The sequence below is a fragment of the Macrotis lagotis genome, chromosome 1 (assembly GCF_037893015.1).
Source record: "Macrotis lagotis isolate mMagLag1 chromosome 1, bilby.v1.9.chrom.fasta, whole genome shotgun sequence".
NCBI lineage: Eukaryota > Metazoa > Chordata > Mammalia > Peramelemorphia > Peramelidae > Macrotis > Macrotis lagotis.
Genome location: NC_133658.1, coordinates 392,331,339 through 392,357,223, shown reverse-complemented (window position 1 = coordinate 392,357,223; position 25,885 = coordinate 392,331,339). Strand labels below are relative to the sequence as shown.

Genomic DNA, 25,885 nt, shown 5'->3' with positions numbered 1-25,885 from the left:
CTTCTCTCCACTCAGACAGCAGCCACTTCAGTTCAGACCCGCACTACCTCTTACTTGGATTTTTCAAAATAGCTTTTTAATTGATCTTTTCATTTCAATCCATACCCCACTCAGTTACCAAAGTAATTTTCTTAAAGTACAGGTCTAGCTATGCCATATTATCTACTTAATAAACTTGAGTGGCTCCCTATTACCCCCAGAACCAAATATAAAGTCTTTTGTATAGCATTTAAAAATCTTTAACAATCTGACCCCTTCCTACCTTTTCCAGTCTTCAGAAAATACTACCTTCCTAAACTCCAACTGATTTGCTTCTGTGGATGCCTTTGGACTGGCTATCCCCCATGCCCTATAGCAGAAATGGGGAATCTTTTTTTTCTGCCAAGGCTCATTTGGATATTATTTTATAACATCATTTACCAGCCACACAAACTTATCAACTTAAAAACTAGCCTGCTATATTTGGTCAAACATTTAATTAATTCACCCCTAAAATGCCCCTCACCTGTAGTTGCCAAAGAAGCATCAAACCAAGTGTTTTTTGCCAGCCATATAAGGCCCCTGGGTCCGATGTTCTCCGTCCCTGTTCCATAATTATAATGCTTTCCTTCCTCACTTCTGCTACTCACTATCCTTGTCTTTCTCCAAGAATTGGCTCAAATTTTGTCTACTGGAGTCTTTCCCTAAATTTCTTCTCCTCTCCCCGAGTTGGTCTTGCTTTCTCCTCTAAAACTACCTTTCACCTACTCTGCATATAGTTTATTGTTTCTAGTTTTTCACATGTTATCCCTTCCATTAGATGATGAGCTTCTTGAGAACTACTTCTTGCCTTTCTTCATATCCTCAGAATTTAGCACAATACCCTGAGAATAATAAGCTCATTAAAATGACTGATATATTTTGACATTTTAATATATAACATGAGATAAGCATGTACCAATGCTGTTTCTTGATAAAATCTTATTGTAGATTTTTCCTCACTGAGGACAGTAGAGAAGTTTGTAATTCCAGATAGCTTCTCTAATTCCATATGGAGAATTCTTTCCCCATTATTTCAGTTCAAGCTGATTCTTCCAAGACAAGAAGAGCTCTCTGCCCATTTCTCTCCAAGCAGAAGAATGACATTATAAAATTGGCATGTTCCCAGGTGAACAAACCTTGAATCACTGCACTAGAAGAATGAGCCCATCTCCTTGGCAAGAGCTATACTTAAGTTATTCAGCAAAACAGATATCTACTCTTTTCTCTAAATGCCACATACAAAGTTTCACAACCTTCTTGGCAACATATGGCAGAGATTCACCACACCCTCTTTCCCTTAGTCTGATACAGGGGAAAATGCAATAGATTTAGAGTCAGAACCTCTGACTTTAGATTCTTGTTTTTCTACTTACTACTTTGGCAAGACACTTCACTCTCTAGGACTTGGTTTCCTTATAGTATTTTTTTAGTCTTGCTAGCTTGTCTTTGCTTGTTATATCTTCAGACATTTCTATTAAAAATTATTTCAAAAACAGAATAGACAGCTTCACATAGTTTGACCATGGGAATTTGGGATCATAGAATTAGAATAGATCATCTCTAAAGCAACATCCAGTTTTGATAATTCTCTATGATCCTCTTCCCTTCATTCTCTTTCTTTCCCCTCCTCCCCCTCTCTTCCCCCCCTTTATTGCTTTCCCTTGTCTTCCTTTCCTTTCCTTTCCTTTCCTTTCCTTTCCTTTCCTTTCCTTTCCTTTCCTTTCCTTTCCTTTCCTTTCCTTTCCTTTCCTTTCCTTTCCTTTCCTTTCCTTTCCTTTCCTTTCCTTTCCTTTCCTTTCCTTTCCTTTCCTTTCCTTTCCTTTCCTTTCCTTTCCTTTCCTTTCCTTTCCTTTCCTTTCCTTTCCTTTCCTTTCCTTTCCTTTCCTTTCCTTTCCCTTCTTTTCCTTTCCTTTCTCTTCCTTTCCCTCATTTTCCCTCCCTTCTTATTCCAGTTTCTTAAATTTTTTGACTTGGGAGTCCTGGAATCAGTGAATCTCTCTATACTTTTCTCTTCTCTGTCCTTTTAGCCATTGGAGCTAGAATTTTTGATAACTTTTTAAACACACACACAAACACAAACAAATTGAGCTAAATAAACACTAACCTTTTCTGTGGGAGAAATTACAGTTTTGAAGAGCAAGATCTGCAAATTGTGATAAGGAAACAGTGTCAGTATGCAACAGAACTATGAACACAACTTTGTCTTTCAATTTGTTGGCAGTTTGCTTCATGCAAATAAATGTTTTAACACATCCAGTCAGTTCTCAATGTTCTCTATTGATAGAAAACAATAATAGGGAAGGAAAAAGGAGGAACACCACAAATCCCTTCATCTTATTTTGTACAAGTTGTTTTAGCTTCCTTCACCTAAACTTCTCTGATTTTACCACCACATGGCAAACATGGCTAGTTTGATTTAAGACAGTCTGCAAGAAGCAGACATAATAAGAAAGAAGGGTAGAGCTAGAAAAAGACTTTTACAACATAGAATATTAGGAGTGGGAGGCCTTAGAACAAGGTGTTGGAGCTGGGATGAATCTTAAAATAGAAATGTCATGGCCAGTATGGTCATTTGTTTTACCTGACTATGTTTATTTGTTACCAAGATTTTGTTTTCCTTTTCTGTCTCTCATTGGATGATAAGTAGAAAAGAGAAAGAAATATAAAAGTTCAATAAATGAAAAAAGATAAAATTTAGTTTAAAACAAAATCTTCAGAGGGGAAAGCATGTGAGAAAAAAGATCATGGAGTATTAATGCCAGAAGGAACATTAGGTTGGTAGAATCATAGATTTGGAGCTAGAAGGGACTTCAAAGGTTATCTAGTCCCCCCCTCATTTTAGGTGAAGAAATTGAGATCTAGAGAAATCGAGTGACTTACCCCAAATTATCTAAACCTAGATTTTCAGACTTCTACATTCTTGCATTCTTTCTACTTGATCATGATTTCCTGGAACATAGAGAAGAGAATGTCACATCTGAAAGGGAACCTGAGAACATTTTTAAAGCTTTCCCAAGTTTCTTTGAACCATCTTTCACCATTTCTTATAGGATATTAGTATTTCATCACATACCACAATTCATTCAGACATTCCCCAAATGATGGGTACCCCCTCAATTTCCAATTCTTGGACATCACAAAAACTGCTATAGATTTTTTTATACACAAAGATCTTTTCCCTTTCTCTGATTTTTTGTGATATAAATATAATATATGGGTCAAAAGATATGCATAGTGTCATAGCTTTTTGGTCATAAGAACATAGATTATTTAAGTTAGAAATTGCTTTAGAACAGAATTGTCAAATCTGAAAGCTTTATGCAAATCTGCAAATTCCCCAGAATGACCCAATCATATTAAAATGGGACATGTTTCACAAAATAAATAAAAATATACTGCATATGGATGATGTTATTTTGTGCCTTTTTTTAAGTCAACATAGCAATCCACAAAGATGTGTTTCTATTTGAGTTACACCATGGCTTTAATTGATTTTTTCTTCAGTTTAAAATGAGGTTTTATATCATACAGAGAATGTCAGAGCTAAAGGGAACCTTAGATTGTAGGCTATGAGAGCTATAAGTAACCTGAGAAAATCCATTGATAGGATAGGAAGGACAACTGGAAAGGATCTTGGAGCATAGAACATTAGGGCTAGCAGAGACCTTAAGATAGTCTATCAAAACTGGAGGTCATATTAGAACATAGAATGTTAGAGCCTCAAGGAACTTTTGAGACCACTTCTAGACTAACTCCCTCATTTTGCAATTGAAGAACCCAAGACCCAAAAAGAAGTGATTTACCTAAGGTCACATAAGTTCAGGGTACTGCCAATTCTGAAACCCATGGCTTCGCATTCCAATCTGCTGCCTTTTTATTTTTATAATAACTCCACTAAAGTAAAATTAGTAAGAATTATTAATAAATGACAAAGGGAATCAGTAATCCACTGAAATATTTAGAATTGAATATAAGCCTTTCTGGAGATCAGGATATTTCAGAATGACTTGGTTCATAACTTGGCATAGACCAGCATATAACTGCCTGAGGTTCACTGTTAGCATAAATTCAGTGAGAAGGGTGGCAAGCTCCCTGTGTTTGACAAGAAGGTGTGTGGTACTCTCCTGAGCCTCCTGCTCTGTTCTTTTCATGTCCTTCAGGAGATTTCTCCCATTCCTGACCTCATTCTCATGCCCCACTTTCACTTCTTGCTCAAACCCTATACTGTTGAGCATCTGTTTCCTTGCTGTCAGTTGTCACCACCCACTCTTCCACCTGAATTCTTTGCATTTGGATCCAGTATGGAAAGGATCATGGGTTTCCAAGTTCCTCCCTATTCTGGTATCATACACAGTCATTTACAGTCTCATGTTTTCACAACTAGTAACTAAAGGTATTGAGTCAAGGGTTTTAAATAACAGCAAAAAGTCTCAAAATTTAATTCTCTTTGATTCACAAAAGCTTAATTACTTATTCAGTGCCAGGCTCTGTATGAGATATAGATTATAGATAAGATGTAGTTTTTGCTCTCAAGGAGATTTCAATCTAATTCAGGAGGAAGGCATGTTTACAAAAAAAAAAATAACTACGATAAAGGGGGAGAGCAAGATGAATGAAAAGAAGCCTAGGAGAAGTGCTGAGAGGAATTTGAAGTTGACATCTTGCTGTTCTGTGTGTAACCAGGGAGGGTTTCATTGAGGAGGTGCCATTCAATTTAACCACAAAGATTAGAGAGATTTGATAGAGAGAGAGTTGGGGTTCTTTCCAAACCAAGAGAGGAGAAGTTGGAATGAAGGCATAAATGCAGAAAGGGTTTTTGTCTTAGTTCTTATCATCATCATTCTTGTACCTGGAATGAGTCCTGCCCCAGTACTTAATCTTTTTTTTTTTTTTAGGGCCTAAAGTTTTCTGTAGATTCTAATTACCTCACCTCTTTTGTTTTTTAATTGTATTGTATTTTCATCTCTAAATTCTTTCCTTCCCACCTCCTTCTCCCTCATTGAGGAAGCCAGAAAAAAAAAAAACAACTTGTTATAAGTATCTCCCCTCACCTCTTTTCTTTGATCAAGATAGAGAATTTTGGAAATCCCCATTTGGTCCCACTACAGACCCTAGCATGGAACTGTGGGTTTAAATGGGGGCCCACAAAAACCTAAATATGGTTTGTTTCCATCTTAGGTGTTGGACATTGCTGATTTCTAATACTAAGTTCTATGATCTCAGAGGAAACTCCATTCTGGCATAGCAGCCTGAGTGTCCTACTTCTTCAAGAAGAAAGTAAAAACCAATTACTTTCAAAGTGCCCCTTGATCCTGACTATGATATTAAACCAACCAGAGTATTTGTCTTAGTTGATATCTTAATGCATTGTACAAAATTTATTTCTCTCATGTCAGGAGATGGGTCTAATTTCCAATTCAGGGACTGAATGACCATTTTCAAAATTTGATTCCCTTAAGTCTATCTTTATTTTGTTTTACCCTTTTCACAGCGGTCACTGAGAGAACCTGAAGAAGCTCTAGTCATTGCCTTGTATGACTACAACACAAATGATCCACAGGAGCTTACCCTACAAAGCAATGAGGAGTATTACTTGCTCGACAATTCAGAGATACATTGGTGGAGAGTCCAAGACAAGAACGGGTAGAGTATCTTTTTTTTTTGAAGAAAGATTTTATTTATTTTGAGTTTTACAATTTTTCCCCCATTCTTGCTTCCCTCTACCCATCCCCCACAGAAGGCATTCTGTTAGTGTTTACATTGGTTCCATGTTATACCTTGATCTCAGTTGAATGTGATAACAGAGAAATCGTATCCTTAAGGAAGAAATATAAAGTATGAGATAGTAAAATTTTATTATAATATAATGCTCTTTTTCCTAATTTGATGGCAATAGTCTTTGCAAAGTCCTAATTCTTTTTTCTGGCTACAGATGGTATTCTCCATTGCAGACAGCTCAAAATTGTACCTGGTTGTTGTACTGATGGAACGAGCAAGTCCATCAAGGTTGATCATCACCCCCATGTTGCTGTTAGGGTGCACAATGTTTTTCTGGTTCTGCTCATCTCACTCAGCATCAGTTCATGCAAATTAGAGTATCTTTTAAATTTATTCCCAAGACTTGAAAGGGAAGTTAGAACACTTCCTCTATTGTTACTAATTTTGATGACCACTTTGGATGTAGGAAAGAGAAGAGGAAGGAATGAAAATTAGGGGGAAAAGGGTTTCTGAAGGCAGGAAAATAGAATCATAACTAGAGTGGACCACTGAGACTTTCTCTAAAAAATTGAAAAAGGTCCCTGGAAGAATTTCTTTCTCTGCATCCACTGCCTTGAAACCTCATAGCTATTCTAGGGCATGTTTCCTCATCCCAACCCAGACCTGCATTCCCAACAGTCATCAGTCCTTCAGCAACTAAAATCCTTTCAATGTTCCATCCTGCTACATCCCCCTAAACTTCACCAGGGAAGAACTTCCCCTACCTTTATTTGTCTATAGGGCAAAAATTGCTCATTTTGACTCTGCAAGAATGGAAGAGATTTGTTTCTTTCTCAGAAATAGAAAAGCCCACCTTGAACACTGAGTTGGCCCCTTATTAGGCTGAAATTTCCCTGGGTTTTTCCATCAATGCCTGCAGTTTACAGGCTTTGAAACTCATAACAGCTTGATTGAATCTGACACTGATTATGTAAGTATTAGGCATGGCAGAAGGCATACCACACAGAGTAGCATTTGTCTGGTAAAAAGAAAAAGGAGTAGTGTACTGTGTAGTCCTCAAAGGTGTACTTCTACTAATGTCTTCTGAGTCTTCATGGGCTTGGAGACCTATGCCAGTGAAGCACAAGAGAAATCCTACCAAGCTGGGAAGGCTTAGAAATCAGGCCAGAGAAATGCACAGGATAAACCTAAGAATAAGCACAGATATTCATAATATGCAGCTTCTTCCCATGTAGACCTCAAGTCTTAGTGTTCTTATGTTATTGGTTAGAATATGGAGGCATTGGGAGGTTCCCAACAGTCTGCCAGTTTATTAGTTCTGGCAATGGTCAGTGTGAGGAGAGAGTAGGAGACCTGGGGGTGGCCTCTCCCTCTCTCATTCTAACCACTTCCAGTCATTCCAGTCATGAATCGTCTCTATGCCTACCTAGCCTGTACAAACAGCGTATGCCACAGAGGATAAAGCAAGGTGAAAGGTGGGAGTGGCAGAGTTGAGGGTTCCCCTTAACTTCTCTTGATGTTACAAAGCTAAGCACTGGTTATCCAGCTTTTATTAGAATGGTGACATTAAAATACTGGAAAAATCTCATATTAAAACCTCTAAAATATAAATAACTAACTAAAATTTGAAAATGGCATAAATATGGGGATGTACATAACTCAGATTTTAACTCCTAGTTGACTAGGGGTTAACATACATTTGAAAATTTATCTAAATTTTGATATTGTTTTAAACTTTTGTAGAACCTAAAAGGAACATCAGGAATAATTAAGTAAAGGTCCTCTAATATATAAATTAGGAAATTGAGATTGCAGATGTGCACAGGGTCACATGTTTAGTGCAGAAAAGCTCCAAATCAGATTTCCTAACTCTTCACTAAGTGTTCACCTCTCTTCAGACTCTCCTAGGCGAGATTTTCTGTGTGCAATCTATGGAAGTAGTTGGAGGTAGTGGAAAGAGCAAGGGAATTGGTGCCAAAAGACCCAGGTCAAGACCCAGCTTACCCCAGCTATGTCACCACAGGCAAACCACTTCATCTTGGAGTCTCAATTTTCTCATCTATCTAATGGGGATAATAATTGTTGCCAGACTGGCTTCATTAACTATTTAAGAGTCCACCAGTTGTTAGCTTTTATGAGCAACTGCTCTGTGCTTAAATTGTTAATGAGGCCATTTGAGACCAGGTGGTTTTGCTATTATTTGAATATTTTGCTAAAATACTTTGTGCATTATGAGTATTCTTTTGTTCTATCAGGGGACCTTCACCCAAGTAGAGGAAATCTGACATCAAAGAATGGCAAAAATGGCAGATACTTATTTATTTTTGCTTTAAATTTTAGAAATGACAATCAACTTGCTTTTTTACGTTATTGACTTGATTATTATTGCCAACTTTGATCCTGATACAGAGTTTTAAAAAGTATTCATGATATTGTATATGTAACTAAAACTGAGTGCCACAAATCTATTCTCCTGCATAAAAAAAAAAAACTGACAACACTGATCAGCAAAGACAGCACCAAGCAAATACCAGTAGAGTGGAACCTACTATTTATTGAGAATGTCATAGAAGCAAAGGGAAGGGAATAACATGTATATGACTCTTTTATATATTCCAGGCACTGTGCTAAGAGCTTTTACTGATATTATCTCATTTTATCCTCCCAATTTTTCGGAGAAGGGGTTTTGAAACACCCCTATTTTACAGTTGATGAAACTGAGATATAAATAAAGGTTAAGGGATTTACCCAAGGTCTTATAGCTAGAGATTGTCTGGAGCTAGCTTTGAACTTAGGTTTTAATGATTTCAAGTCTAGTGTTCCATCCACTCATTGTACCACCATTAGCTCTGTGACCCTGCAAAAGTCATTTAACCTCTGTCTGCCTCAATCGTAGACTGGGGATGATAGAACCAACCTCCCAGTAATGTTGTAAGGAGCAATAATATTAGCCTAGTTATCCTGATACATAATAGATACTTAATAAATGTATATTCCCTTATGTATGCATTTTCACCTTTGAAGGAATGTAGCTTCTAGAATGTGTGTTGATTTATTCTCTAACTAAAAGGAAAACTCTTTAAAAACCAGCCCTGGAGTCAGGAGTACCTGAGTTCAAATCCAGCCTCAGACACTTAATAATTACTTAGCTGTGTGGCCTTGGGCAAGGCACTTAACCCCATTGCCTTGAAAAACTAAAAACAAAACAAAACAAAAAAAAACAGGAATGTATTTTGTCCTTTTATAATTAAAATCCAGTCTTAGCTATGTGACTTTATACTTAACACCTCTGTATCTCACTTTCCTCAACTGTAAAATGCGGGGAAATAATAAGCAGCCACCTTGAAGGATTGTAGTAAGGCCCAAATGAAATAATATTTTTAATTAACTTAGTAAAGTGCCATTAACTTACATAGTAGTTACCATATTAAATGCTTGTTTCCTTTCTACAAGGTTATTTTCATTTTTTTTAACAAAATGAAAAGAAAGCAAAACTAGTCCCCTGCAAAGTTAAACCTCAGCCGGAAGATGAAACCATCTTATCTCCCAAAAGTCTTTTATATAGGGGTCTGACATTTTCTGCAACATACATTTAAAACTTGTCATAAAAAAAGGAATTTGGGGCATAATTTCTCTTTGGGAAGGTTAATGAGACTTTTAGTGGAAAAAGGGTCAGACTTAGAGTCAGAAGACCTAAGTGGGTTCTAATCTCAGGGAGTAAACTATGTGATCTTGGGCAGAACACTTCATTTCTCTATGACTCAGTTTCCTATAATTTTACTATATATTTAAAATGCTATTTCCAGGGAGCAATGAGTCATAAACCTGTTTCTTATAACAATTTTTCAACTCAGTCTTATAGGAGATGGAGGCAATACTTCGATCAAAACCCAAGGTTTGAGAGGTGACTAAGCAAACAGACCACAGAGACCCAAAATGAAAGTTATGCATTGTATTTAATTTGCAGAGAAGGACTGGTCTAAACACTGATAACCTGAGTCTAGTGGGATAAAATGATCCATAACTAAAAGGCAATGAGTGAGAGAAAGGTTAAACACAGAAGAATAGAGGCAGGTCATTTATGCAAAAATTAAACATTAAAGAAATAAAGCATTTTTCCTTCAGTGATTTGAATAAATGGGGTAGAAAGTTTTATCTTCAAAGCCTTTTGCCTAAATCTATCATGCCTTTCCCCCTGAGATTATACTACATTTTCTCTGTAACATATTATTTATAAATAAACACACACACATATGTATGTGTGTAAGTGTGGGTGTGAGTGTGAATACATGTAATGTGTCATACATCATGTATCTACATATATGTATGTATACTCCTACATGCTTCCCCAATAGAATGCATTTCATGAGGGAGTGTATACTGCCTGGTACAAAGAACTTAATAAATGATTTTTTTACTGACTAATAATATCAGACATTATGATAAAAAGGCAAATTCTTTCGATCATCCATATTGCCAGATAATTGGATTTTTAATACAAGAATAAAAGTGTGATATGAGAGAAAACACTGGTAAAGAGGTCAGGCAAGCTGAGTTCTGTCACTAGCTATGAAAAAAATGACTTCCTCTCTTTGTGCCTCATTTTTCCTTATTTGTAAAATGAGGGTTCGACTATATAATTCTTTCTACTCTGTCATTCAATAAAGGGGATACTAGAAATAGCTATATTGTACAGTGAATAGAGAACTGAATGGAGAGTCAGCAAGACCTAAACTCAAATTCAACCTTAGAAATTTACTTGTTTTGTGGCTCTGGTAAAGTTAACTTCTGTTTGTCTTAGCTTCCTCTTTTATAAAATGGAGATAATAACAATGCTTACTTCCCAGAAGTATTGAGAGGATCAAAATGAGAAAATATTTTTAAAGTGTTTAACAAAATGTCTAACACAGTGTAGATGTTTAATACGTACTTAGTCCCTTCCCTCTAGCTGGTTTCCTTCTCCATGAAAGATTTTGGAGAGCCAGGCTATTTCTATAAGATTCTTCAAGTGATTATTCCTCATCTAATGCACAGAGTCAGCTGATTCTACCTCTACCAAGCAGACTCTTTCTGATTAAGAATAAGCTTTATTCATTTCTCCCTGTCAAGATAAGAGTGAGCTTTGAATCAGGGCTCACAATTATTCACTGATATCTTCTGTGAACTGTGGCTGGAAAATCACTTTTTTTTTTAATGTTTTAATTCTGTTTCCCAAATGCAAACTTTTGGCACTAATATGGAAAAAACAATTATCACAAGCAATTTCCATAAGGAAAAAGGAAACTAATTAATTTTTTTCCAATAGAGGAAAATTTGCAGTGAACAGAAGATGGGCTATATGAATAAATTATCAAACTTTTATTCATTCTTGTTTAGGTATTAGTAGCAATCTATTTTCCTTTCACTTCAATTTAATTCTATTATTGTTGCCATTTCTGATCATGATGTAAAGATCTCTCATATACAGGATGATATCCTCAATACAATAAAATTTTTATGTGGGAGAGGTATGCATATGTATATATCAACATATATTAAAACCCACCTTTTCTTTATAGAGTTCATGATTTTTAAAATTTCTTTTAGTCCTATACTGTTCAGTCATGGGGCTAGATTTAATGACTTCTGAAATCTCTTCCAATTTGTGATATCAATCTGTCATGATGTTGTGAAATTTAACTGTGGAATTCTAACTGTGGAATTTCAAGCATCAGTCAGAAAATAAGAAAATATTTAGAGAGAAGAAGACCTTTCTGGAGTTCCCAAAATCATATCTGATGTCTGAGCTAGGATTGTCCAAGTGCAGAGATATGGAAAGTTTCAAGGACAAGGGCTCATAAATGAGCCCCTTCCACCAGAATGCCTTCTCCCTTTTGGGAGAGATTGATCTCCATATGCTCACACACCCCTTCCAATACCTCAATATTAGATTACATTACCTGAAATTGGCAATATGATCTTAGTCAAATCAATTCTGCTCCCTAGATCTCAGCCTTCTCATTTGCAAAATATAGGAGTCACTGGATCATCTCTATTTTCCAGCTCTGTGATTCTAAAGTTAGTTAGGAACAGGCATTTCTATAATTGTCTAACCACAATTCATGTTTTAACAGGCATGAAGGATATGTACCAAGCAGTTACCTGGTAGAGAAATCACCAAATAACCTGCAAACATATGAGTAAGATGTTATTACTTGATTCTTATGACTTTGTAATCTGATATGTGCAAGTTACCTTCCAACTGCTTATTGATGGGGGGAGGGAGATAGGGCTATACCAAGAGGTTCTTCACTCAACTCTCTCATGTATATCTAAATGAAATTAGTTTAAAATGAACAGACTGGTTTGAAGAGGAAAAGAAGTCATGATAGAAGAGCCTGAAGCATTTTGTGGTTTGTTTGGGGTTTTTTTTTTGCCTTGATGATGATGGGAGAGGATTAGGGAAGGAGAGCAAAGTGCAAATTGTAAGAGGAAAATCTTGTACTGACTATATAAATTATCTCTGCTCCCCTCCCCCAGTCTCAAGCCACTTTCAACTCAACCTCTAGAAATGTGAATCCTTCAAAATCTCATCACCCTGATTTCTCATTCCATATTCAAGGAATGTCCTTGCTTAAATGACAAGATTGTATTATGTTTCTGTGGGAAGGGAAGAGGACATGTTAGATGGGTCAGATTATTGACTGCCCTTGAGAAGACAAGAGGAAAATGATAAAAAAAATTTCCATAAAAAAGAGATCCTTAACACAACCTGGATTTCAGGGAGTTTACATGCAATGTTTTCAAAGTGAAAAATCATTTCTATGTAGTGAGCCTAGATTGTGGAAGAAATAATAGTACTCTTTCCTAATTTCCTTTAGAAGAAAATACATAGATAGTAATTTAGGGTAAACAGTGACTACTTCCCCCTACCCTCCATTCCCAGCTGAATATATAGTTTCAGGATCAAAGTACTTGTCTTCTGAAAGAGACTGGGGATGTCAGAAGAATGTAGATTAATGAGAACTGTTATTAAATCATTATGGCTTTTGACAACCCAGATATGGATATTATTTGTTGTTGAAATTCTGATAGTACCAAGAAGTATAGTAATGAGAAAATATGGGTTATCATTTCCTGAAGAGTCTCTTACCCTTGGACCTATTATTAAACTGATTAGCAGTGGTGTGTTTGTGTGTGTGTGTGTGTGTGTGTGTGTGTGTGTGTGTGTGTGTATGTGTGTATGAATATATCCTACTAATGTGACTAGTAGAACCATCAGCTGCAAGAATATCTAGAGGATAAGGGAAACACACATGTGAAATATTTGAGTAAAATAACAATATTCTTATTTGCCAACAATTACCTCCAAGAGGTATGATGAGATTGAAGGAATTATTCCAATTCTAAATCCTGTTGACTTTTTATTTTCCTCTTTGCCCATCATCAAAAAAACTTTGTGAAAAGTGAAAAATTCCATCAGTCATTGAAGTGTTATGTTTGCACAAGGACAAATGCCCTAAGACAGAAAAATCTTTTCTTCTTGTCTTTTCATCCTCATGCTTGGCTTTATGCTGGCAGGGTCTTTTCTATACAGTAAACATAGAAGTAGACACTATGGTAACCTTGAGTACTTGGGAGCCATTAAGATGCCCTATATATTGAGATTCAGCTTTCACAGATCTATTATGTTGTGTGAAAAGCTACATTCAGATTGTCAAATTGACTTGATTGATTGGGAGGGTTGTTGTTTTTTTAGCCTAAGCATCCAAATTTGTTGCCTTATTGGCAGCTATAGTCCCATGCAGACTCTAAAGTATAAATTCTTTTTAAATAGAATTTCTGCCTATTTTAATTCTCCAATGAAATATTTTATATTGAGTGATGATCCTCACTCCAATTTCCTCTTTCCCTGCCATCATTGCTTACTCAAGAGAAAAAACTTGAGGACTATTGAATCAGATGTGTTTTATTTTGTTTTCATTTTGGACTAGATTGGTAATTTCATCAGTGTATGGAACTCGCAATGAATATAAGCTCTTTCTATCAAAGCAAACCAACTGTTATTCTTCCTTTTTCATCTTAAAGAGTTCCCTGGGAGTTCTGATAGGTTAAGTGACTTGACCACAGTCTCAGAGCCAGTATGTGTCAAAGATGGAATTTGTACCTTGGGCTTCCTAACTCCAAGTTTGGCTCTCTGTCCACTACTCCTGTTGCCTCTCTCACATGGTTTGCTAGAAATTCCACCCTATTTCCATTCCCAATTCATCTGTTTTCTTCTTTTAGATGCTGTTATTTAAAAGAACAAACTGAGACACAAACAAATATTTTTATCAGTATTTGAGTCTGTGGTAGACTCAGCCTGAGTCTCTATGTAAAAATATGGTTATTGCTATTTTAAAAGACTATTTTATAGTCATTTAATTTACATTAATGTTTGAGCAGCCCCAGGAATCATCCACATATAACCCACCCACTGTGTTTTGAAATGAAAAGTAATATAAGAAAAATTAAATATTATATGTGAAGTTATTTTATATTTTTTCTATTGCTTGGGAAAAATTGATGAAAGAAGAATAAGAACATTATTTTTCTGTCCTGATCCTTTTTTTATAATTATATAGTTAAAATTTCCATAATTCAGATGACAAGGACTTTTTAAAATTACTTTCAGGTGGTACAACAAGAGCATTAGTCGAGACAAAGCAGAAAAACTCCTTTTAGATGAGGTAAGTACAATGACCTTTAGGTTGGACTTGGGGTGGGGAGGAAATTGTTTTGTATTTGACTTGAAAGGGACAAGTTGATTCCCTAGATTAATGCAATCATTTCCATTTGGGGCTAGTATAATCTGTGCTTAGATGTTCTAATAGAAAGAGAACACTGTCCATGTTGCTGAAGGACTTGAATTCAAATCTCACTATTGTTGCTTACTAGTATGTGACTGGGTATGTCACATAAGCTCTTGGATTGTCGGTTTTCTCATCTGTAATGGTCTAAATGGTCTCTGAGAGTCCTTTCAACTTTACTTTTATGATACTCTGAAAATCCACAGAATTGGTCTGTGTTGAATTGATATGGCTTAGTGACCAATCATTATGGATGTGATGGTCTTTACTAACTGCAGATGGACTAGGGTGAGCTGCAAATGATTTTTCTAAGTCAGACTTTTTTTTCTGACTACCATCATAGTTACAGTCATAACCAAGGGATTATTTCTCAAATCCTGGCTAAAAGGACAAGAAAAAATATTGACTGACTTCAGGCTATTGGGAAAGAATTCAATATGGTCCACTGAAGTAAGAGTCAGGAGCCACCAGGAGTCTGAAGATATTAATTCTATTTTCAGGCAGTGGTATAGTGGAAAGAATAATGGATTTGGAATCAAAAGGACTGGGTTTGAATCATCCTGACTCTATTGCTGACCATGTAACATTGGACATACTTGATCTTTCTGAGTATGTGACCTAAAGAAAAGTTTTCTTTAGGTCACATACTCAGAACTTGTACACACAATTGATGCCAAAGTGAAACCTTACAAATTAGGACTAATTAGGAAGAAGAGGAAATTAGCAACAAATCTGAACTATGAAGATTAGCTGTGTGTTTAGTTTAGGAGATCACTCTATCATGTCTACTCAGGTATAGAAAGGGCTATCATGTGGAATGAGGGGTTATGATTGTTCTGCTGAGATGGTCTCAAAGAGCAGAGCAATGAGAAGGTATAGAGAAGCTGATGTCATCTTGGTATAACAACAGTTCTCATCCCTAATGTAACACAGGTAGCAAGTAGCAGGAATGATATGTGAACAAAGATCCTCTGATTCCAAAGTCAGTGTTATCTTCTTCCCCAAAAGACCTCCCTAGTCCTGAGGTTTCTGAGGCTCAATTTGCTTATCTTTAAAATAGGAATGTTAATTTGATAATTGAGAGACTCTCTGAGTGACAGTTGTAAATGAGGACTCTTTTTGAGGTCATGAAATCTGAGAGATTTTGGCACCTTCTGAACTCCTTGACAGAAGTATGAAGGTTTGTCATAGTTTGGCTCACTCACCCTCCCCAGAATTGTGACTCTTATTGCTTTTACCCTCTGACCAATATTTCCTGCCTTTAAAACTAAAGACTGCTCAGAGCAGCAATCAGAAGAGATATAGCAGCAGGTTCTATCAGGTACAAAACAACAGACTCAGAAGTTCAAGCAGATGTGATTGAAACCTTCAGCTGCTAACCAAGAAATGACCTCCCTCTTCTATTTCGATAGAATCAAACAACTCACCTACTGACCCAGGTCAACATGCCTTCAAAGAATCAATAGCTCCTTTTAAAAACAATCTTCATAGCATTGTAAAAGTAATTTCTATCTCTATCCTTACATGTATTAGGTACACAAATCTTCCAGCCTAACAGATGATTTACAAACTTCCCATACAAGTTTAGATGCATCTATTACTGCTTTCTCTGCTGGAGAATTCATGCTATCCCTTTGGAACTAGAATATTCTATCTAGGAATTTAATAAGGGGGGAGGGTAACTCCTCCAACTATCTTGGATGGGGTCTACTTATCCATCAAGTTATCCCTTGTGAGCTTAGAACAACTGCCCTAAGCAAAATTTTAAAGAAAGTCCATTTTGTCTATTTAGTGTCCAGCCTGGAAGCCACAGTCCTCTCTACTTCTCTACTATCACAAAACCTATTCCAGAGAAAGGGTCTGATGAAGTCATTTGAGGGGGGTGGGGAGTGAACATTTATTAAGTGTGTATCATGTGCCAAGTACTTAACAAATATTTTCTTACTCCTTCTTCATATTCATCCTGTAAGATAGGTGATATTTTTATTCCTACTTTACCATTGAGGAAACTGAGATTAAGTGACTTGTCCAGTGTCACACAGCTAGCAAGTATCTGAGTCTGAATTTGAAGTCAGTTCTTCCTGGCTTGAGGCTCAGTTACTCCATCCATTGTGCCACCTGGTTGCCTATTTATATTGAGGTTATACAAATGATAGGTTTTAAAGTATGGTACCCTCCTTTAGAGAATTATGAAATTTTAGCTCTAGTCAAAGAAAAAATAAAAATCTTGAATACATTCATATGATTTTCTTAGAACCCTTCAGAATCCCATTGTTGTATGGTTCCTCAGCAGCTATGCAGTCAAACACAGAACTGGATAAAAATTTTCTCTACCACCTTCCCACCAAAAAAGTCATCCAGGTTTCATCTAAACTCTCCAAGGTAGCCCATTCTGTTTGGGGGAACCCAAATTTTAGGAAGCTTTTCTTTACAGGAGCTGAAAATTACATTTCTGCTACTACTTCTCCTAAATTTTCCCTCCAAAGCAAAGTTTCTTAATGTGGGATCTGAGCACTTGAGTTATTTTTTCTATTTTAATAAATGCATTTCAATATAATTGATTTTCCTTACAGAAAATAATCTTTTTTATTTTATTTTATATACTTAAAATATTATTTTGAGAAGGGGTCTAGAGGTTTCATCATAATGCCAAAGGGAGACAGGACAGAGAAAAAAACTAAGAACTTTTCATAAGCATAACACTTTTCCCTTTTCCTTTCTCTCTTCCAAGCATACCCATTTCCTTTATTTAGTTCTTCGATGTCATACCTCTAGTGCCCTCATCATACCTAGTGCTTTCATTTGGACAGGTTTCAGCTTGTTAATGTTTTTCCAAAAATATGGCACTTAGAAAACAACTATAGATGTAGGTCTGCTGGGATCTGTCCAGCATCTGTCCATGTCACTCTTATCTCTCTCATTCTGAATATTGCCATTCTTAATGCATCTTAAGATAATGCATAGTTTTTTGATTGCCAGTACATTTTGAATTTGCAATTCACTGATACCACCAAATCTTTTCTCACACAAATCATTGTCTGACCATACATATTCCATCCAACATTTAAGTTGATCTCTGGATCAAAGTAGAACTTTCCGTTTTGACCATTAAATCTCATCTCTTAGATTTACCCAATAGGTATTTTTGGTTTCTTACTATAGGATTCATTCCATTCAAACTTGTCATCCTCTCTCAACTTTGTGATACCTGCACATTGGTTAAGCTTGAGATCTGTACCAGCATCTGATAAAGATTAAACATCCCAGGAAAATAGGGGTCTCTCATATTTCCATAGTAATTTCCTCATAAGATCCTATGAGTTAGATAGTACAAATGCTGTACTTATATATAACAGATAAGGGAAAAACCCTCTCAGAAAGAGGAAGTATTTTTTCTGAGGTCATGCAACTAATAAGTAGACTGGCCTAGATGCATTTCAGGTCATCTAGAGTCCAAATTCAGTTACTCTTCATTCTTAACTTTTGTTGTGTCATTGGCCCTTTGAGACCTCTCAGAATAATGTATTGCATGTAATAATGTATATAATTGATGCATAAAATAAAACAAATTGAGTAGCAAAGGAAAACAATTATGCATATTGATCAAAATATTAAAAAAAAGTTCACTGACTCCAAGTTAAGAATACCTTCAAGTTAAGTTCTACATCATGCTGCCTCTTAATAATTAGAACATTCTAACCAGAAACTTTGTAAAGTATTGTGTTCACCTGAGGAAGTTTTCTCCATTTATCCAGGTAACTAGGTGGTGGAGTGGATAGATGTTAGATCTGGAATCAAGAAACCTGAGCTCTCTCAGATACTTACTAGTTGTTTGACCTTGGACAAGTCACTTTAACCTCAGTTTCTTCATCTGTCAAATGGGGATAATTATAGTGATTACCCCTCAGAATGAGGATAAAGTAAATTAATATTTGTAAAGTGCTTTGCAAACCTTAAAACATTATAATAATGTTTATAATAACATATACTATAATTGTAATATATTGCATAATGTAATATTTTAATGATATATTATTATTTATATTAACATAATATATCATGCTGTTATAAATGATTATATTATGATACAATGCTATAATAATATTTATATCATTATTATTATTCCCATTATAAAAGATAGCATTCATGCAAAATTTGAAAGTACAATTGGCCTTTTGCTGGAAACCTGTTCTCACTCCCTTCCCAACCTGACCTCTGGAGTCTTTACTTCCTCCTTCTTTCTCCTCCAACAAAATCTGTTCCAGAGAATTTAATACACCCATATATTCAGGAGTATAAATAGATGATGCAATAAGATATGATACCCCTTTCCAGGTATCTGTGCTCTGTCCAGATGTGCTAAAATTGAATATATAATTGTAGAATTTCAGAGGTCCTGATATATCACCCAGGAGGTATGGTACAATATAATAAGCATTCAGAGCCAGCAAGCCAGAATGTAAACTCTAGCTCTTTGTCTTACTCATAGTTTACTTACAGAGAAACTGTGAATTTCAATTGGATTTAGGAAGCCTTGGGCAAATTGTTTAACCCCCTGAGCCTCAGTTTCTTTATCTGTAAAATGGTAATAAAAATATCAGCAATGTCTACTTTGCCAGGTTGTTGTGAGACTCAAATTAAATAGTTTGGAAAAATTTTTGTAAGCTTTAAAGTGCTATATAAATGTTAGTTATATTATTAGTCTTAGGACTTTGAGTTAAGTCATTTAACTTTCCATAGCTTCAGTTTTCCCATATGATTAAAAAAAAGAATGAGTGAATGTTTACTATGAGCCAAGCACTGTGAATTCAAACACAGATAGAAAAAGTAAAATAGCTCCTGTTCTCAAGGGACTCACACTTGTATTTGGGGAGACAATACATTAAAGAAAGTTCAGTTGAAAGACCTAAAAGTCCTATAGGGGCCATTAGAACAATGGATGACAAAACTCAGGGGTTCTTAGGTTACAGAGGTAAAGTCATATGATAGTGCCCAGGGACTGGAGGTTGATAGAAAGGCATATAATAAGGCTTGGTGATCCTCTATCTCATTAGAAACAATAGAATGAATGATTCCTATCACATCCAAATAGTGTCCCCAATCAAACAGTTTGATAGAGCACTAGGTATTGGGGAAGAGGAAGAGGGGAAGCCAAATTGGACTGGTACTTTGAAAGGAGCCAGATCTTTATCACATTTAACTACTCAAATAGGTTCTGGGCATCAAAGGATGAGGCAGAAGGCAGGCAAGGAGTGAGGGACTGGATTAGAAAGTCCATCTTAGCTTACTTTACTCACTTCACAAGATTGTGGTATGGATCAAATGAGATGAAGTATGCAAAATGATTTATGGATGGAAAGCCCTACATCAATGCAAGCTACTAATATTCTGCCTCTGTATAATACCACTGTGGAGCCACTTTGTTCCAGTTGCTATGAGAATTATAGCTTTTTCCAAATCTGAAGTCAAGGCTGCACCTGAAGCTGATTGGTTTCCAGTGATTGATAGCTAATCTCCATTCTTCTGAAATTTTTACAGGGCAAAGAAGGAGCCTTCATGGTGAGGGACTCAAGGACCCCAGGAACATACACTCTTTCAGTTTTCACCAAAGCTATCTTAAGGTACAGTATGCAGTGCTGCAGTTAGGGATTCTTTCCCTTGGTGGTCAATTCAGTTTTTAGTGGGGAAGATAGCACATCTCTGGTACAGATATAGTGGGAGAGGGTTGGCCCATTCCCCAGAGAATCAGCATCTGTCCCAGCAGCAGAACTGATATTCCTGATCTTCAAACCCCTAGGAGAAGGTGGCAGGCAGAGGGGAGGAGAAAATGTCTCACCAAGTGGATAGTCTGAGTCCTCCAAAAGGCAGGACCAGTGTGGGGAGGAAGAGGACTTACTTTCCATCCCCACCTCCCTATGCAGCATTTCTCACCCTCCCTAGCCTATGTCAGCTGGCTGGGGAAAAAGTTCTAGTCATGCAATAGTTCTATTATGACAGTACACCAGACTGTTTTAGAGCAATATCTCAGCCAGAGGCAAGTCTGAAATGTGTGATGATTTTAAGAGAGGTGAAAGGGAGGGAGAAAAGAAAACAAAATATAATCTCCAGCCTGGAGTTTATAATCTCCTATGTTTCCTCCAATGTGATCCCTGGTCTTTCTGTAACAGTAAATGACAGGAATATTATTACCTGTGTCCCTTCTACTTGAAGCATGGATTCTGATTAGGGGTGAAATAAAAGTCAAACAGGTAGAATCTTGAAATAATAGATACAAGCATTGAAAGTCTTTACCACTCCATTTTCTCATTCTCTTTAAAACTCTTCATCAGTCTAGTTCAAAAAATGTGTTAAACTCTGCTGACATTTTCCAAGATGATTCTAAGAAGAGTAGTTGCCTTCTGGAAATATAAACCAAGGGAACCTGGATGGTGTGAAGAAGTTGTGGGAGACACAGGGGAAGGGAAGGGAATAAGCTTTTGTTCAATACCTATGAAGTGTTGGCACTGAGCTCTAAACATTTTACAAATATCATCTCATTTGATCTTCACAACAACCCTTTTACTATCCTTATTTTACAGATGAAGAAACTGAGGCAAACAGAGGTTTGTTTTTTGTTTTGTTTTGTTTTAAGTGACTTACCCAGTGTCCCACAGTGTCTGATGACATATTTTAACTATAGGAATACAAAATGTTATATGATGTTGAGGACTTTCAGTCTAGCAAGAAAGACAAAGAACACACAGAATTAGAGAGTACATGTTAAACTATCTGGTAGTTTAAGTTTAAGACTAGTGATATAAGAGGAGTTCAGGGAAGGACCACAGGATCTTGGAGGCTGAGTTAGGAGAGACTTCAGATCTCCTCATCCGGTCCTCTTATTTTACAGAGAAGGAACTAAAACTTGATGAGAGGAAGCTTCATGTGAGTTAAATAAGTCAGAAAAGACTTCTTGAGGAGGCGGGACTGGTGCTGGGAAGGTAGGACTGACATATAAATAGAATGGAAGGAGGAGGATTTTCCAGGCAAGAGAAACCATACCAGCACAAAGAAAGGCATAGTGGTATGTGCTGGGAAGGGTGAGGAGATTGATCTTACTGGCATGGGGAGCTATGCGTTTGTATCCAGATCCATAATTTTATTGATGTAGGAAACCTTGATGAGGTAATCATCTGAACCAACACATAAACTTCTTTGACACAAGTCTTAGAAAGTTTCTTGGGGAACTGAGAAATTAAATGACAGGTCCAGTGTCATATGGTTTATATATGTTAGAGATAAGACATGAATACAGGTCTTTTTAGAGGTATTCACTTGACACAGTTGATAGTTCTAAGTCCAGAGTTAGGAAGACCTGATTGAAAATTCTATCTCAGAGATGTCTTAGCTCTGTGACCTTGGATAAGTCACTTAACCTCTCTCTCCTTCAGTTTCCTCAACAGTCAAATGGAGATAATAATATCACCTACCTTGTAGGTTTGCTATGAAGATAAGATAAATGAATCTTTGTTAAATTCTTAGTACCTGATCCATAGTAAGGATTTAATAAATGCTTTTTTCATTTCTGGCTCTGAAGTTTTTTTCTAACTATTACTCCAATCTATGCTTCTTTGTTTTAGAGTAATGGTAGATATGAATAAATACATAGATGGGGATGGGATCACTCCTTGTACCTGAAACCAAGTATTAATTTGCACTCTGCAGAAGTTCAGTGAAAAAAGCATTTGGACTTTGGGCTCACCTATACTTAATGAATGTGTTCATTCTTAGAAATCATATGCTTTTTTTTAGTGAGAACAATCCATGTATCAAGCACTATCACATCAAAGAGACAAATGACCAACCCAAACGATACTATGTGGCAGAAAAATTTGTGTTTGATTCCATCCCCAACTTGATCAAATATCATCAGCACAATGGAGGAGGTGAGTCTTGCACATCAGGGTCAGAGAGGCATGGTTTACCTGGGAGTTTCAGAAAAAAGTGAGAAACAATAAGGATTTTTCTGGACTTGATTATTTTATCACAAGCCAGTTGACCTGAAGCCAAGATAGCTATCAAATCCTTGAACCTAGTGGCATCACTGGAGCCTATTCTGAGTTTAAAAACCTTGATTTTGCTGTAGAGATGACTTGTTACAAACATTAGCACCTCCCAATCAGGGCTCCTATAGATAATAAAGCATATTTTTGTACTAGTTTTCTATAATGAAAAGGAATTTTCACACCAAAGAAGATACCCCAAATAGTTTTAATCTGAACCATTCCTATAACAAAATGTTCACCCTAGGCTCTCTCTTTTCTTGTGTACACAGGTCTTGTTACACGTTTACGGTACCCTGTTTGTTCCTGGAGAAAAAAGGCCCCTATCACAGCTGGGTTGAGATATGGTGAGTGTTTTTGTGAGCTGTCATTTCCAACTCTAGGTCAGTAACTAAAATACCTGCCTTATTTCCTAGATGTAAATAATGCTAATTCCAGAATTCCCTATAACTAAAATTGACTTTCATCATTATGTTTCAGGACAAGATTGTAATGTACTTAGAATATATATGTATATGTAGACATGTACAAGACATCTGGGTGGGTTATAGATAAATGTGTGTAAATGAGCATATATATACATATATATATATATATATATACATATATATATATATATATAGCACTGTTCAACATTTATCCATTCCATTTATACAATCAACAAATATTTTTTCTATTTAAAAATTATTTTCCAATTACATATGAAACAGCTCTTATCATTCTTTTTAAAATGTTTTGCCCATCTGCACATGTATAACCTATATCAAATTACTTATCTTCTCAATGATTGGGAAGGTACAAAAGGAGAGAATTTGGAAATCAAAATTTTAAAAATTGAGTTTTTATTGATATTTTATTTTTCCAATTACATGTTATGTAAGTTTTTCAACACTCATCCAGTTTCATATTTATAAATCGCATATTTTTCTACCACCCTCCCTTCCCACTCCCCTCCCCTCAGTGACAAACAATCTTGTAAAAGTTATACATAATTATTTTGTTTAACATATTTACATATTAATAATTTTTTGTATAAGGAATTAGGACTAAGGGAAAAGAAAGAAATCCATGGGATAGGAAGGAAAAACAGAAGATAGTTTTTAAAAAGTGAATACAGTATCCATTCAGATTATGTGCTTTTTTGTCCCACCCCCACCACTGGATGTGAATGGCATTGTCCCTAACATGTCTCCCAAAATTGTCCTAGCTCTCTGAACGCTCAAAGGAGTTGCATCCATCAAGGATGATCAACTCACAATGTTGTTAATAATGTATACAATGCTATCTTGGTTCTGCTCCCTTCACTCAGCATCAGTTAGTGTAATTCTTTCTATGCTTCTCTGAAGTCATACCATTCATGGTTTCTTATAGAACAATAGTATTCCATAACATTATGCCATATTATACTGTAACTTGTTCAGCCATTACCCAATTGGTGGGAATCCCCTCAATTTTCAATTCTTTGCCACTACAAAAAGAGCTGCTATAAATATTTTTGAACATGTGGGACTTTTCTCATTTTTTATGATTTCTTTTGGATATAGCTCTATTATTAGAATTGCTGATTCAAACAGCATTATCAGTTTTGTCGCTCTATGGATAAATTTTAAGATTGCTCTCAAGAACAGTTGAACTAGTTAATTAGTTCACATCTCCACCAATAATGAATTAATGTCCCAATCTTAATACAACATCACCAATATTGATTATTTTCCCTTTTTGTCATCTTAGTCAATCTGACAGGTGTGTACTAGTACCTCATAATTTTTTTCATTACTGTAAGCACTAATGATTTGGAACATTTTTTCATATGACTATATATTGATTTAATTTCTTGATTTGAAAATTGCCTGTTTGTAATCTATGACCATTTATCAATTGGGGAATGATTTGTAACTTTATAAATTTGATTCAATTCTCTATATATTTTTGAAATGGAACATCTGTCAGAACCACTAACTATGAAAATTGTTTTCCAGTTTTCTGTTTTACTTCTAATCTTGGCTGTGTTGGTTTCATTTGTGCAAAAAATGTTTAAATTTAATATAGTTGAAATCATCAATTTTGCAATTTTTAATGTGCTCAATTTCTTGTTTGAACATAAATTTCTCCCCTCTCTGATAGAATATTTCTTGATCTCTTAATTGGTCTATGGTATCACCCTTTATGTTTATTTTTTTTACTCATTTTGACCTTATTTTGGTACAAAGTATGTGAGATTACGTAGTTTTTGCTATACTGTTTTCAAGTTTTCCCATCAGTTTTTGTAAAATAATGAGTTCTTATCCCAGAAGTTAATGTCTTTGGATTTGTCAAACAGTAGATTACTATAGTCATTTGCTACTGTTTCTTTTGTACCTATTCCAATTCACTGACCCATTACTCTATTTCTTCACCAGATGACTGCTGCTTTATATTATATTTATATTATAGTTTTTTGTTCTGGTACAGCAAGACCATCTTCCTTTGCATTTTGTTTTCATCAGTTCTCTTGATGTTTTTGACCTTTTATTGCTCTGTTTTGTTACTATTTTTCTAGCTCTGTAAAATAGTTTTTTTGGGAGTTTGATTGGTATGGCAACAAATAAGTAATTTAATTTGGGTATAATTGTAATTAAAATTGCTTTTGCATGTAATTGGGGAAAAATAAAATATTAAATAGACATTCTTCTTAAAAATTTTGAGCTCCAAATTCTCTCCCTTTCTCCTTCCTTTCCCCCTCCCTGAAAAGTCAAGCAATTTGATATAGCCTATACGTGTGCAGTCATGAAAAATAGATTTCTGGGGTGGCTAGGTGGTGCAGTGGATAGAGAACTGGCCCTGGAGTCAAGAGTACCTGAGTTTAAATCTGGCCTCAGACACTTAATAATTACTTAGCTGTGTGGCCTTTGGCAAGCCACTTAACCCCATTTGCCTTGCAAAAACCTAAAAAACAAAAACAAAAAATATTTCCACATTAGCCATTCAATAAGTATTTATTTAATATATATTAAATGATAAGAACTGAGAATATAAATATACATAGAAAAAAGACAATTCTAGTCCTCAAGAAGTTTGCCTTCTCACAAGGGAAGACAGCACATAAAAGGAAACTGAGAAGTGAGGGTGTGGAGACAACAAAGGTGCCCAGATTAGGGCCATGATAGAGGAAGTCTGAAGTGCAACACGAAGAGGAATGAGATATGGTTACCCTGGCCACTAACGTTCCTTAAGTGGAGGTCCTAGAACAAGAGTAGGAAACCATTTTTTCTGCCAGGGGTCATTTGTATATTCATAACA

General features: G+C 35.9%; 1 protein-coding gene across 1 annotated transcript in view; it reads left to right on the top strand.

The window, feature by feature from the left end:
• ITK (IL2 inducible T cell kinase) overlaps positions 1-25,885 on the top strand; it is an 83,751-nt gene that overhangs the window by 39,471 nt on the left and 18,395 nt on the right. The window contains exons 6-11 of the mRNA XM_074212528.1: positions 5,513-5,664; positions 11,853-11,918; positions 14,393-14,447; positions 20,106-20,188; positions 22,356-22,489; positions 22,879-22,953. Of these exons, the coding sequence (XP_074068629.1) occupies positions 5,513-5,664; positions 11,853-11,918; positions 14,393-14,447; positions 20,106-20,188; positions 22,356-22,489; positions 22,879-22,953 (565 nt within the window). The remainder of the gene's footprint in view (positions 1-5,512; positions 5,665-11,852; positions 11,919-14,392; positions 14,448-20,105; positions 20,189-22,355; positions 22,490-22,878; positions 22,954-25,885) is intronic.